Genomic DNA, 11,812 nt, shown 5'->3' with positions numbered 1-11,812 from the left:
AAGCCTGAGTTATGTATCCAGACACGGACAATTGCATGACGTTGTTTGAAGAGTTACAAGCAAACAGGGTTTGAAAATCTTAATATATGATAAAGATCGTGGCAACTCATTTGTTACAACCAATGTTGGTTTATAAGGAAGTTTTTCAAAATGTTTGAATCGTGTATTGAGTTGTATCTGACCTTATTTTTTTATGTATCAATTTAGATAAAGTGCAATTTTTTTTTTCATAATTTGTTGTCAATTCAATTTGATTCAATCAATCTCATTTTTATCTGATAAATAGTTTATGATATCACATATAAATATGCTCCCGTGCATTTTTTGCACGGGTTAAAAACTAGTATAGCTACAATATCTTATATATACAGCTACATCTCTATGTTTAAGTAGGAAATCTCTACAAACAACCAACATCATCGAGGATACAGTTCAGTGATATTTTCCAGTACTCCTGATGCATTTTTAGGTTGATCTGAGCCACCATTGATACTGTTATCATCTGCGCCACCGGTTAAACATAGAGGAGGGGTTGGTAAAGGCAGACTGATGGACTCCCCATTAAGCGCACCAACAATTGATGTCATTCGCGGTCTCTTAGCTGCATCTTCTTGGATGCATAACAATCCAATGTGGATACACTTCGTCATTTCTTCAACAGAAAAATCATCACCAAAAGTTGGATCAGTTAACTTCAATGGGATCCCTTCATTCCACAGCGTCCATGCCTGCACCACCATATCTTAGCATGCTTAACAATTTGTTATAACGATAAGTGTGAATTATACTACTACAATGCTCAAAATGTATCCATTATTCGAGTTTAACAATTTGGATTGTTCTTTCATTTAAATCCCTTGTTTAATTTATAGTTTTATGATCTCAAGTTTGGGACATCCTTTCCATTAGTCTCCATTTGAAGTGAACCAATATGGTAGTCTTAGCCGTTAAGATGCCAATTTTCCGTTTAGAAAAAAACCAGTTCAGTCCTCTAAATGTACCAGGCACATGAGTTCAAAGGTCCTGTTACAAAGAGATTTTTAAATCAAAACCAGTTCCACGCTGAAAATGTACCTGGTATAGAAGTGACTCATGATCTCCTTGTTGACGGAAGTATTTGTTCCTCAAACCACTCACAAGCTCCAAAACTATGATTCCAAAGCTGTAGACATCTGATTTAACTGAAAAGTGACCAGCAACTATATATTCAGGAGCCATGTACCCACTGCAAGTTTTACAAATGCATAAGCGTTCAAAACATCAGAGTTTGAGTACAATGAGAAACATAAGGTAAGTTTCCATTAAAGAAACTCACTTAACGAAGGATCACAGGAAGACTAAAACAAGGTACTCACAATGTTCCAACGATTCTATCAGTGTTGTCTTGAGTTTGATCCAAACCAAACAGCTTTGCCATGCCAAAATCTGCTATCTTAGGATTCATAGCTTCATCTAACAGTATATTACTAGGTTTCAGATCACGATGCACAATCTTGAGTCGAGAATCTTCATGGAGGTATAGAAGGCCTCTTGCAATTCCTCCTATAATCTTAAGTCTTGTTCTCCAATTTAAAGATGCCCGTTTTGTTGGATCTGCAAGTAACACATTAATTAGCCAATCCAAGCATTAAATGTAAGCACAAAGAAATATTTAAGCACCAGTCTGGTGCATTACCTAATAGAAATCGATCAAGACTCGAATTAGGCAAGAACTCGTACACAAGTATCTTTTCCTTTCTGGATAAGCAAAAGCCCAAGAGTTTGACCAAATTTCGGTGCTGAAGTTTTGCTACTAGAACAACTTCAGTCTTAAATTCACCAATTCCCTGTTTAGAGTTGATTGAAAGTCTTTTTATAGCTATATCTGGTCCATTTTCAAGCTTTCCCTGGAACATATGAAATGCATCTTATTAGGAGGATAAGCCATAGTACGGAAAGCAATGCGGCCTCACTTAGGAGTCACTTCCTTCTACCTTGTAAACTTCACCAAAACCACCCTCTCCTAGCTTTTTATCTGCAGAGAAATCATTGGTTGCCTTCCGTAGTGTGGTCAAGCCGAACTTCAAGGACTCCACAGTTTCAATCTCATCTGCTTCTATTACAAGAGCTGGTCCGAAATATTTCCCTATATTTTTTAATAAAGATAAGTCAGAAATGTTGCTACTTTGATATCACCACACCACCACCCATTGCAGATGGGTAAGCATCAACTTTAACCTACACCTTTTTTTTCATTAGAGGCGATCTTAGCCCCAAAAAGACAAAAACTCGAAAAACAATTGTCATGGCTCATGTCCAACAAAATATAGAAACAAGAGCCTGATCCAACAGTTTAGCAGATAGAATATATAGCCTATATAGGTACATATATATGCCAATGGTATCTGGAATCTAATTGCCATCCATGATTCTGTAGAACTGCCAATTTTGTCAACATTGACTGTTCGAATTATATTGAAGTGTAATTGTGATGTTTGACTGGCTTATTCATGATTATCCACTTGAGGCTAGCCTTCTATAGTGTGTTTGTTAGCATTTATGGAGTGTTAGCGGAAGAGAAAGAGAAAGGGAGGTGCAATGAAGGGAGAGGGAAAAAGCGAGCTCCCATCTTCCTTCCAAATTCTTTCCAATAGAGGAATGTGATTACTGAATAAGGAAGGACATCGAAACCCTCCTATTCCTTTCCCTTCCCTTCATTATGTGTTATCCAAAAGGAGTTAGAAATCCCTCTCTTTCCCAACAAATCTTTCTATCCAGACATGGTGTTAGTATCACACAAATCGAGCAAGCCATGCAAATTGCAAGTGCAATAACATCTCCAAAGTTGTAAAATTGAGATGGAGTTAGAACCAAATAAAAGGAGACGTGTCGTCATGTACCTGTAAATGCTTTCTTGCACTTCCTCTTCCACAAATAAATACAAGCTCCAAGTAGAATCACCAAAGATACAGTGGAAATGCCGGCAATGAATGCATTTCTTCGCCCTGACTCTGCAGGGGGATCTGTTTCACATTAATTACACAGCGTCACTCATAATGAACTTATAATAGATAGATCTTCTTCAAGTCACTTTGCCACTGCATCATGGAGCCAAACTCTAAAAATTTTGGGTGCTGGGATCTTTTATAACAATTAAAAAACAACATTACACAGTCAGTTACTTCGAAATTTGTGATAACTGCCTTTCATGTTTGTAGAATAAACATAGCTATGAGAACATATCCATTGTAATTGAGAAAGGCAACAATACAAGGACCATCCCATGGGTAATAAGCAAGTCATGCAACCCAAGAGACTACATATAAAATCAAATTGAGATCTCTAACAAATAAAAAGGAACTTCCTATTCTGTTGGTTATCCCAATAAACTGGAAGAATTTGATAGAACTTTTATTTTCCTTTTCCTACAGTATACTAATTTCTCATCTGATCTATTATGAAGAACTGCTACTAGTTAGAAAATTTCAGTTTGTATCACGAAGAGCTAAATCTGTTATCACAGTTAATTCTCCTCAACCAGCATGCTTTGACTAATAGTGGGTGTCCAATCAAAGTAATTACATTGGAAAATTGGATGGTTCTGACTTGTGAGCTTGAGCCTTTTGATTCAGTGCCTTGGGGTGATCCCTGTTAGTTCATACTATTAATCAACCTAAAAATAAAGAAAATACGTTCGTTCTAGCCTAAAATGGATTTCCACTGAAGATTGATCAAAGGAACCACATCTTACAGCAACTTGAACCGCATTAGAATATATTTTACCATATAATCCAATATATTAAATGCCTCAACCAGTAGAACTTTACTCAAGTTATCTTACCTTGGAGAAAGGGCGGTGCTGAAGGTCCTGAAGTAGGTGTCAGGGCATCTCCGTAAAAAGCATTTATGTCGTACTTTATATTACAATTGGGACACATCACAGTACAACCTGCCTTCATATTGCACAACTCTGTCATGTTGCCAATGGTCATCTGGAGACAAGCATTGCAGTCACTCACAGATATATCTGGGGAGCACTCAGCAAGCGTGTAGATCATGTTGATGCTCGTCAAGTTACCCACAAACGTATCTTCTCCTGTCGCAAATTTTTGACCAGATGCACCTCTTGCTGCTTCAGATGAAACAACGTTTAAAACTCCTTGTAGAGCTTGCAGAAAAGATGTCTGGTTGCTCGTAACATTCTGTATGTCAACAGCATTCTGTGTATTCCACATCGGTATCATAGGAGCATCATCCATAATGCCATAGAAAGATTCATTGGAGTATCGCACCAAACATTGATCATACCACACTATTGATTCTCTTCTCCCACGGCAATGGGCATTCAAGGAATCAATGGCCAAGGAGATACATTCTTCGCAGAACACAATAGTTTGGTCAATACGACAAAAAAAGGCACCGTAAACCTGATTGGCTCCATTTCCAGCAGTAGTGTAGTGGAAAATCCTCGTAATGGTGGTGTTAGATGATAGAAATGAGATCAGTGTATCAACATTGGTCTGATATTGGCTGCTGGGAGCTACAGTCTCCATGCCTGGGCAAAGGGAATACACATAGTCCGGCTGAGCTACTGCGACATAATTAGCCAGATAAATTATTAGATATATAAAAACTGGAAGTGAAGGAGACCAAGAGGTAATAAACCATGCCATATGAAGGTAGCTATTTGAGATGTTAGAAAAAGTTTTTTATATATTTTTAGATATGTGCATTGTGCAATAATATATAAAGTTAGCAATTTTCAGGACGTCAATATCCGACTGCAGAATGAACGATTTCTTTCACTTTTAATGCAACATTTGACTATTGAACAAAGTGCATGTAACAGAGAAAAGTCAGCAATAAACATTAGTTGCCCAAATAGAAGATAAGAAGAGCACCCCTCTCAAAAGTACTTGGCCAATTAGATTAGCTTACTGTATGTTATGATAATATCATCTTAAATTCTTAATTTTATGTAATAGATCTATAGAAGTTGAACTAGTTGACCTCTTCAAAGATTATGTTACAGTATACTGAATTTTATAGTGTGAAAATGACAGAATGAGTTGAAGGTGTATTTTTGATCTGTTCTATTTCTCATTGACAGCCAAGTTTATATAAAAACATAAATGGGACCTTGCTTTACACTTAATACGCCCAACTACTAATAAGCTTTACACTAAATGAGCCCAACTACTAATATACAACCTAAATGTTATTAATAGGATGTTTCCTTCCCTGACGCCCCCCTCAAATTGGAGCAGACGGATCCCAAATGCCCAACTTGCGAAGAAAGGACAAGAACTTCTGTTTGCCCAAAGCCTTTGTGAGAATGTCCGCTAACTGATCATTTGTGGAGACATGATTGGTGACAATGACACTATCCCGAATGGCATCACGGACATAATGACAATCAACCTCGATATGTTTAGTCCGCTCATGAAAAACCGGATTTTGGGCAATATGTAAGGGAGATTTACTATCACAAAATAGAGGCACAGCGGAAGGGTGATCTACACCCAGGCTAAGAAGGAGAGCCTTCAACCATTTTAATTCACATGTAAGAGAGGCCATAGAGCGATATTCCGCTTCAGCAGAAGAGCGAAACACTGTATGTTGTTTTTTCGTTTTCCAAGAGATAGGAGAACCACCAAGGAAAACAAACCAACCAGTCAGTGAGCGACGAGTTAGGGGGCAAGCAGCCCAATCAGAGTCACACCATCCTGTCAAAGTCAAATTGCAGTGAGATGGTAAGAGTATACCAAGACCAGGAGACCCTTTAAGATATCGAACAACACGTAAGGCCGCATCCCAGTGCTCCGTACGAGGGGTCTGCATGAACTGAGCAAGAATATGAACGACATAGGACAAATCAGGACGAGTAAATGATAAATAGATGAGCCTCCCATTGAGACGACGATAGGACTCGGGATCAGAGAGCAATTCGCCAGTGGCCAAAGCAAGCGAATGGTGTTGTTCAAGAGGAAATGATGCCGGTTTGGCACCCAACAACCCAGTTTCGGCAAGAATATCAAGTGTGTATTTCCGTTGGCACAAAAAAATCCCTTCGGGACCGCGAGCGACCTCAACACCAAGAAAATATTTCAACAAACCAAGATCCTTCATGTGAAAGCACTCACCCAAATATGTCTTAAAAGCAACAATAGCGGAAGAGTCATTGCCAGAAATGATTAAATCATCAACATAAACAAGAATGTTTAAATGAAAACGACCCCGTCGCAAGGTAAAGAGAGAGTAATCAGAGTAAGACTGCTGAAAGCCAAAATGGTGAAGGGAAGCAGGGAGTTTGGCAAACCAACAACGAGGCGCTTGTCGCAAACCATAAAGAGATTTGAGTAAACGACAAACCAGACCTGGCTTAGAAGAAAAACCAGGAGGGGGTTTCATATAGACCTCCTCCTCCAAATCACCGTGAAGAAAAGCATTATGCACATCCATCTGATGTAATTCCCAGTTCTTAGCAGCGACAACAGCTAAGAAAGCACGAACAGTGACCATCTTAGCGACAGGAGCAAATGTCTCATTATAATCAATACCTTCAACTTGATGATTACCAAAGATGACAAGGCGAGCTTTTAGACGCTCCACAGAACCATCAGCCTTATATTTTATTTTGTAGACCCAACGACAACGCAACTTTCTTATGTGATGCTAACTCCGCCATTTCCCAAGTGCAATTATCTTCCAAGGCGCGGATCTCCTTGCGCATGGCCTCGCGCCAACCTTCGTCCTGCATAGCTTCCTTAAAGGATCGAGGCTCATGGCCAGTCATGATAGCTGTAATTAAAGTACGATGGGGCAAAGAGTATTTTTCACAGTTAACAGAATGAGCAATAGGATAAGGAGTACTTGAGGAACTGTTGGAACCAAGAGTGGGCGAAGAAGGACATATACAATGAGTCGGGGAGGAACCAAAAACATGTGCAACATAGTCACGAAGGAGAATCGAAGGACGTTTCTCACGTAAACCGCGCCCCAAATGATCAGTAGAGGGAAGATGATGGGCAGGTACGGTAGCCGGGGGGCAAGAGGTGGCAGTAGGGGATGGCTGGGTTGGTTTTATAGGAGTTGGATGAGGCACAATAATAGGGGGGACAACCAAAGAAGAAACTGGCTCAAAGTCATCATCAACAGGCACAACATTAGATGACACCTCAACATGCGCATTATCATGTGCTACATTAGGGATCACAGGGGACACACCAAAAGGAAACTCGTTTTCATAAAATTGGACATCCCGAGACACAAATATATCGCCGGTGGCGAGGTCATACAACTTCCATCCTTTCTTATGATTTGGATACCCCACAAAAACACATTTTCGACTACGAGAGGCGAACTTATCACCACGGAATTTTTTATTATGAGCAAAACAAAGGCACCCAAAAACCCGTAATTCATCAAAAGTAGGAGGAGTATGAAACAACATCTCAAAAGGAGTTTTATATATGTAACACACTGGAGGGGGTTCGATTAATTAAATAAACTGCCGTCAAAACACATTCTCCCCAAAAAGAAACAGGTAAATGAGCTTGAAACATTAAAGCGCGACTCACATTAAGGATATGTTGATGTTTTCGTTCAACTCGACCATTTTGTTGAGGGGTGCCGACACAAGAGGTTTGAAAGATAATGCCATTCGTATCAAAAAGGTTTGAGGCAATTAAATTCAGTACCATTATCACTTCGAACTATTTTGACATTAAAGTCGAATTGGCGATGAATCATAGCAAAAAATGAAGTGAATGCAGAAAAACTTCAGTCTTAGTAGTCAATAAATAAACCCACACAGCACGAGACAAATCATCCACAATAGTGAGAAAATAAAGGGCATTACAAGAAGAGGGAGTATTATAAGGCCCCCATAAATCACAATGAATAAGCTGAATGGCCTAGTGCTCTGTAGCACTAATAGGAAAAGGATCACGAGTTTGTTTGGCTTGGGGACACACACACAGGCCTTATTCAAACACTTCTTAACAGTACTAGAGCGAATCGCAGGAACTAACTTGATAACTTTATCAGAGGGATGACCCAGGCGACGATGCCAGAGCTCGAAAGCTGATAAGTCTGGAACTGTCACTGCACAAGCTTCAGGTAAACCCCGAAAGAAGTATAGTCCATTCCGACGCTCACCGGCTCCAATCAGAGTCCCCGAGAGTTGGTCCTGTATTGCACACAAAGAAGCAGAGAAATTTACTGAACAATGAGAACCATCAATTAATCGCGAAACAGAGATTAAATTGCAGGAAGACCAGGCACATAGAGAACATTCTCAAGATTCATATGAGGAGAGAGAGTGACGCGACCACACATAGTGGCCGAGACACGACGACCATCGGGCAAGCCAACCGTCCACTCATCAATGGAGTGAACATCAAATAAGCAATCATATACACCCGTAACGTGGTGGGAAGCACCGGTATCTATAATCCAATCAACGCAAAGAGGCTTACCAGTCATACGATCAGATGTAAAATTTGCGGAACTCAGCATATTAAGGAGAGATTGCACCTGATCTGGGCGTAAGGTAGGGGCAGCAGCATCCACGGAGGATTGCGGGACATCCTGCCAGACCGGAGAACCGCGGAGACGGCGTTGACACGCGCACTAGCAGCACCCGCAGCAGACCACGCCCACGGCCTGCACCGCAGGAGCAGCAGCGGGGTCAGACCCCTTGGCAGCCTTTTGACGTTCCAGCCACCAGTCCGGGGCGCCATGAATAACAAGCAAGTGGAGGTGTCGTGACCCCGTTTTTTACAGTAGGTACACACAAGTTTAGACTTATCGGGGCGAGTAAACGGCCTCGGCTATGGTCATCGAAATAGCAAAAGCACGAGCCTCCTCCACAACAGCCTTAGTGCGTGCAATGTGACGAGACCGTTCCTCTTGGAGCAAGGCTTGGTAGGAACGATCAATGTCTGCTGCTGGTGTTTGAGAGAGCAAATTAGTTCGAACCATAGCGTAATAGTCATCATCGAGACCCACAAAAAATTGATGTAATTTTTCCTCTTCGCGATCTTTGAGAAATTTTTCAGCAAGATTACAACTACACCTCCACAAGTACATGTGTGCAGGGTTTAAGCGATCAAGTTCATCATAAAGGGCCATTAACTTATTAAAATAATCCTCAACAGACATGGTTTTGGTCTGTTTGCACTCGGTAATTTGTTGTCGAAGTTGTTGTAAGCGCGGACCATTCGCAATACAGTAGCGTTTTTCAAGATACAGCCACAAAGCCGAGCAGTATCATGAAAGGAAGAGAGGCAGCACTTTCCATCCAACGTACGAAGAATCCATGAGACGATCATGGAGTTGACAGTCTCCCAATCAAGTAATTGAGCAGCGGCAGCGGGCTGGACGATAGAGCCATCAACGAAGCCGAATTTCCGGCGAGCCTTGAGAGATAAGGTAAGGGCACGAGCCCAAGCAACATAGTTGTCACCCTTGAGGGTCACATGAGAAATAAGATTACCGGGTTGATCACCGGTGCCGAGGTAATACATTGAAGAAGGATCAGGTTTAGGATCCTTATGAGCTTCAGTCATGGTGAGAACACAGTCAGAGCGCGCGTGGTCGGAGCTGTGGAACAAGACGAAGAAGAAAGAGAAAAAAAAAAAAAAATTTATGGTTGTGCCGCTTGAGTAGAGGTGATCATTTTGGCCCAGCCCGTTTTTTGGGCCCGGCCCGGTCGTATTTTTTTTTTCTTTGGCGGGCTTTGGGCAAGCCAAAGACGACTTTTTAGTCTATTTTTTGGCCCGGCCCGTTTTGGCCCGCAAAAGCCCGCTAATTTAGGCCCGAAATAGCGGGCTTTGGACACAAAAATTCGGCCCGCAATTTAGGCCTGGCCCGGCCCGACCATTGGGCAAATTTTTTTGGCCGCGGCCCGGCCCGAACCCGGCCCATGATCACCTCTACGCTTGAGGCTCCGATACCATGACAGAATGAGTTGAAGGTGTATTTTTGATTTGTTCTATTTCTCATTGACAGCCAAGTTTATATACAAACATAAATGGGACCTTGCTTTACACTTAATACGCCCAACTACTGATAAGCTTTACACTAAATGAGCCCAACTACTAATATACAACCTAAATGTTATTAATAGGATGTTTCCTTCCCTGACAGAAAAGTTGTAAAATTGTGCATGTTTGTTTGCTTTCTCATATGGTATCAAATAGATATTTACTTATTTATCACAGGCCCACGACTCCTTTCTATATTATCTCTTCTATGTATTTTTGTGCATGGAAAGTCATCAACCAACATTTTATTCATGCTTGTTTGCTTTTCTCCAGGTTTGCCTTATCTCTTCTCAGTCTTAAAGTCTTCCAGCAAAATACATACTTCCTCCATTTCATAATACTTGCTACACTTTTCATTGTGGGAAGTTTCACATTACTTGCTACACTTCCTTTTTGGGCAATAAACTCTCTCTATCTCTCTCCTCTCACATGGGTCCCTTTTCTTTTTACTCTCTACCTCTCTCTTCTCCAAAAATTGCCTAGGAGTCCATGAATTGAGAAGTGTAGCGAGTAATATGGTATTATACCTATCAAATACTAAATCATCAGAAAATCAAAAGCAACAAGCTCTTGCTCAGAGATAGAATACCAACAAGTTTTACCTTGCAAAACTCGCAAACCTCGCCAAGTTCTCTTTGCTCTTTAATAGCGTTGAAGTATTGAATGCCTTCTTTGCTGCATTAAACATGACTACAGAGATTCCATAGTAACAATATCATCTGTTGCTGCTGCATAAATGGACACCAGGGCCTTCTACTACAAAATCCTTCAGGAATTGCTAGAAGTTTACCGTATCTCATTTCTACCATTTTTCCATATTATCTTACTATTTACATAAACACAATGGAAAGGTATGCACATAGTAGAGACAATGATAAGCAAACCTTGTCGAAGCGTACCAGTTATCACCGTCTATTACTTCTTCTAGCATTCACAGAGCGCAAAGGAAACCATCTATTTTTAGATGGCGAATCCTGCAGCAGTTCAGCCCTCTCAGTGTGGTTGAAAACAGGCTTTCTACATTACAAGCTTCCTTGAACAACTCCCTAAGAACATTTGAAAGCGTAGTAGTTGAAGAAACACCAAAATTAGCATCTAGTTTTCCTGGCCAAAGATTTTGATGAAGGTAAAATTCTATCCAACCAAAAAAATTAAACGCAGAACTTGAAAATAAACAGGGCATCATATAGCTCTTCAGTTGCAAGAATTTCAAAATACTATATACCTTTATAAAGGAACAACTTATTTGTCAAGAGTTTCTACTGTGACTTGTCTATATGCTATACCTAATGGTGAAAATAATACTTGTAGTTGGAATTTGGATTACGCACCAGTAAAGAAGTGATGTTTGTTTACCATACAAGAGTAACAATATAGTGGATAGGAGAGAGAACTGAGCGCACATAAAAATTACCATACATGATTCTTTTTACCATTGTTTGCAAAATATTTGGCCTACAAGGCTACAATTAGTCAGTTACAGCCCTGTATTAATATCGATCCTCTCCAACAAAGACCCTATCCATTAACGACCCTGTTCAATAAAACCTTTTATTGTTCAACCTGACACCACCATTACACCCATGCGGCTATACTACACATTTTTAAGTCTAATAATATCACATAATTTTACCTCTTCAATCCCACACAAGTTTCCTTCCTTCAATGGAGTCAACCACTTACAATTCCTTCCCCCCTATATGATTTCATTCCCTTTCCATTCATGAGTTGAACCAAAAATCCATTTAAGGTCAGACGTTCGATTATCAGGAAGGGGAAAAAAA

The 11,812-nt window shown here is 40.4% G+C and overlaps 1 protein-coding gene across 5 annotated transcripts; it reads right to left on the bottom strand.

The window, feature by feature from the left end:
* Positions 1–227: 227 nt before the first annotated feature.
* Positions 228–11,258, bottom strand: LOC130589613 (cysteine-rich receptor-like protein kinase 44). Of its 5 annotated transcripts, XM_057390980.1 has the most exons (9): positions 8,460–8,542; positions 8,013–8,170; positions 3,821–4,570; positions 2,880–3,002; positions 1,974–2,125; positions 1,676–1,886; positions 1,356–1,593; positions 1,075–1,225; positions 228–728 (listed from the first exon to the last, which is right to left on the bottom strand). In XM_057390980.1, the coding sequence occupies exons 3-9, from the start codon at positions 4,530–4,532 to the stop codon at positions 417–419; spliced, it is 1,899 nt and encodes a 632-aa protein (XP_057246963.1). In that variant the 5' UTR covers positions 4,533–4,570; positions 8,013–8,170; positions 8,460–8,542; the 3' UTR covers positions 228–416. The 5 variants fall into 5 exon arrangements, with proteins under 5 accessions (XP_057246963.1, XP_057246965.1, XP_057246962.1 ...); XM_057390982.1 differs by lacking the exons at positions 8,013–8,170; positions 8,460–8,542 and adding an exon at positions 10,631–11,258; XM_057390979.1 differs by having other exon boundaries at positions 8,013–8,552.
* Between the last annotated feature and the right edge of the window lie 554 nt (positions 11,259–11,812).

This window comes from Beta vulgaris, chromosome 8 (genome assembly GCF_026745355.1).
Source record: "Beta vulgaris subsp. vulgaris cultivar EL10 chromosome 8, EL10.2, whole genome shotgun sequence".
In the NCBI taxonomy this organism is placed as follows: Eukaryota; Viridiplantae; Streptophyta; class Magnoliopsida; order Caryophyllales; family Amaranthaceae; genus Beta; species Beta vulgaris.
This window is presented reverse-complemented; position numbering and strand designations above follow the sequence as displayed.

What these genes read in the sequence shown, in the direction of transcription:
- LOC130589613 (XM_057390978.1), bottom strand. Translation starts at nt 4,652, where the DNA reads ATGGCATGGTTTATTACCTCTTGGTCTCCTTCACTTCCAGTTTTTATA. An exon ending in GTGCAAGAAAGCATTTACAG is followed by an intron (nt 2,126 to 2,879) that starts GTACATGACGAC and finishes TAAAAAATATAG; the next exon opens with GGAAATATTTCGGACCAGCT. An exon ending in GATAGAATCGTTGGAACATT is followed by an intron (nt 1,226 to 1,355) that starts GTGAGTACCTTG and finishes TAAAACTTGCAG; the next exon opens with TGGGTACATGGCTCCTGAAT.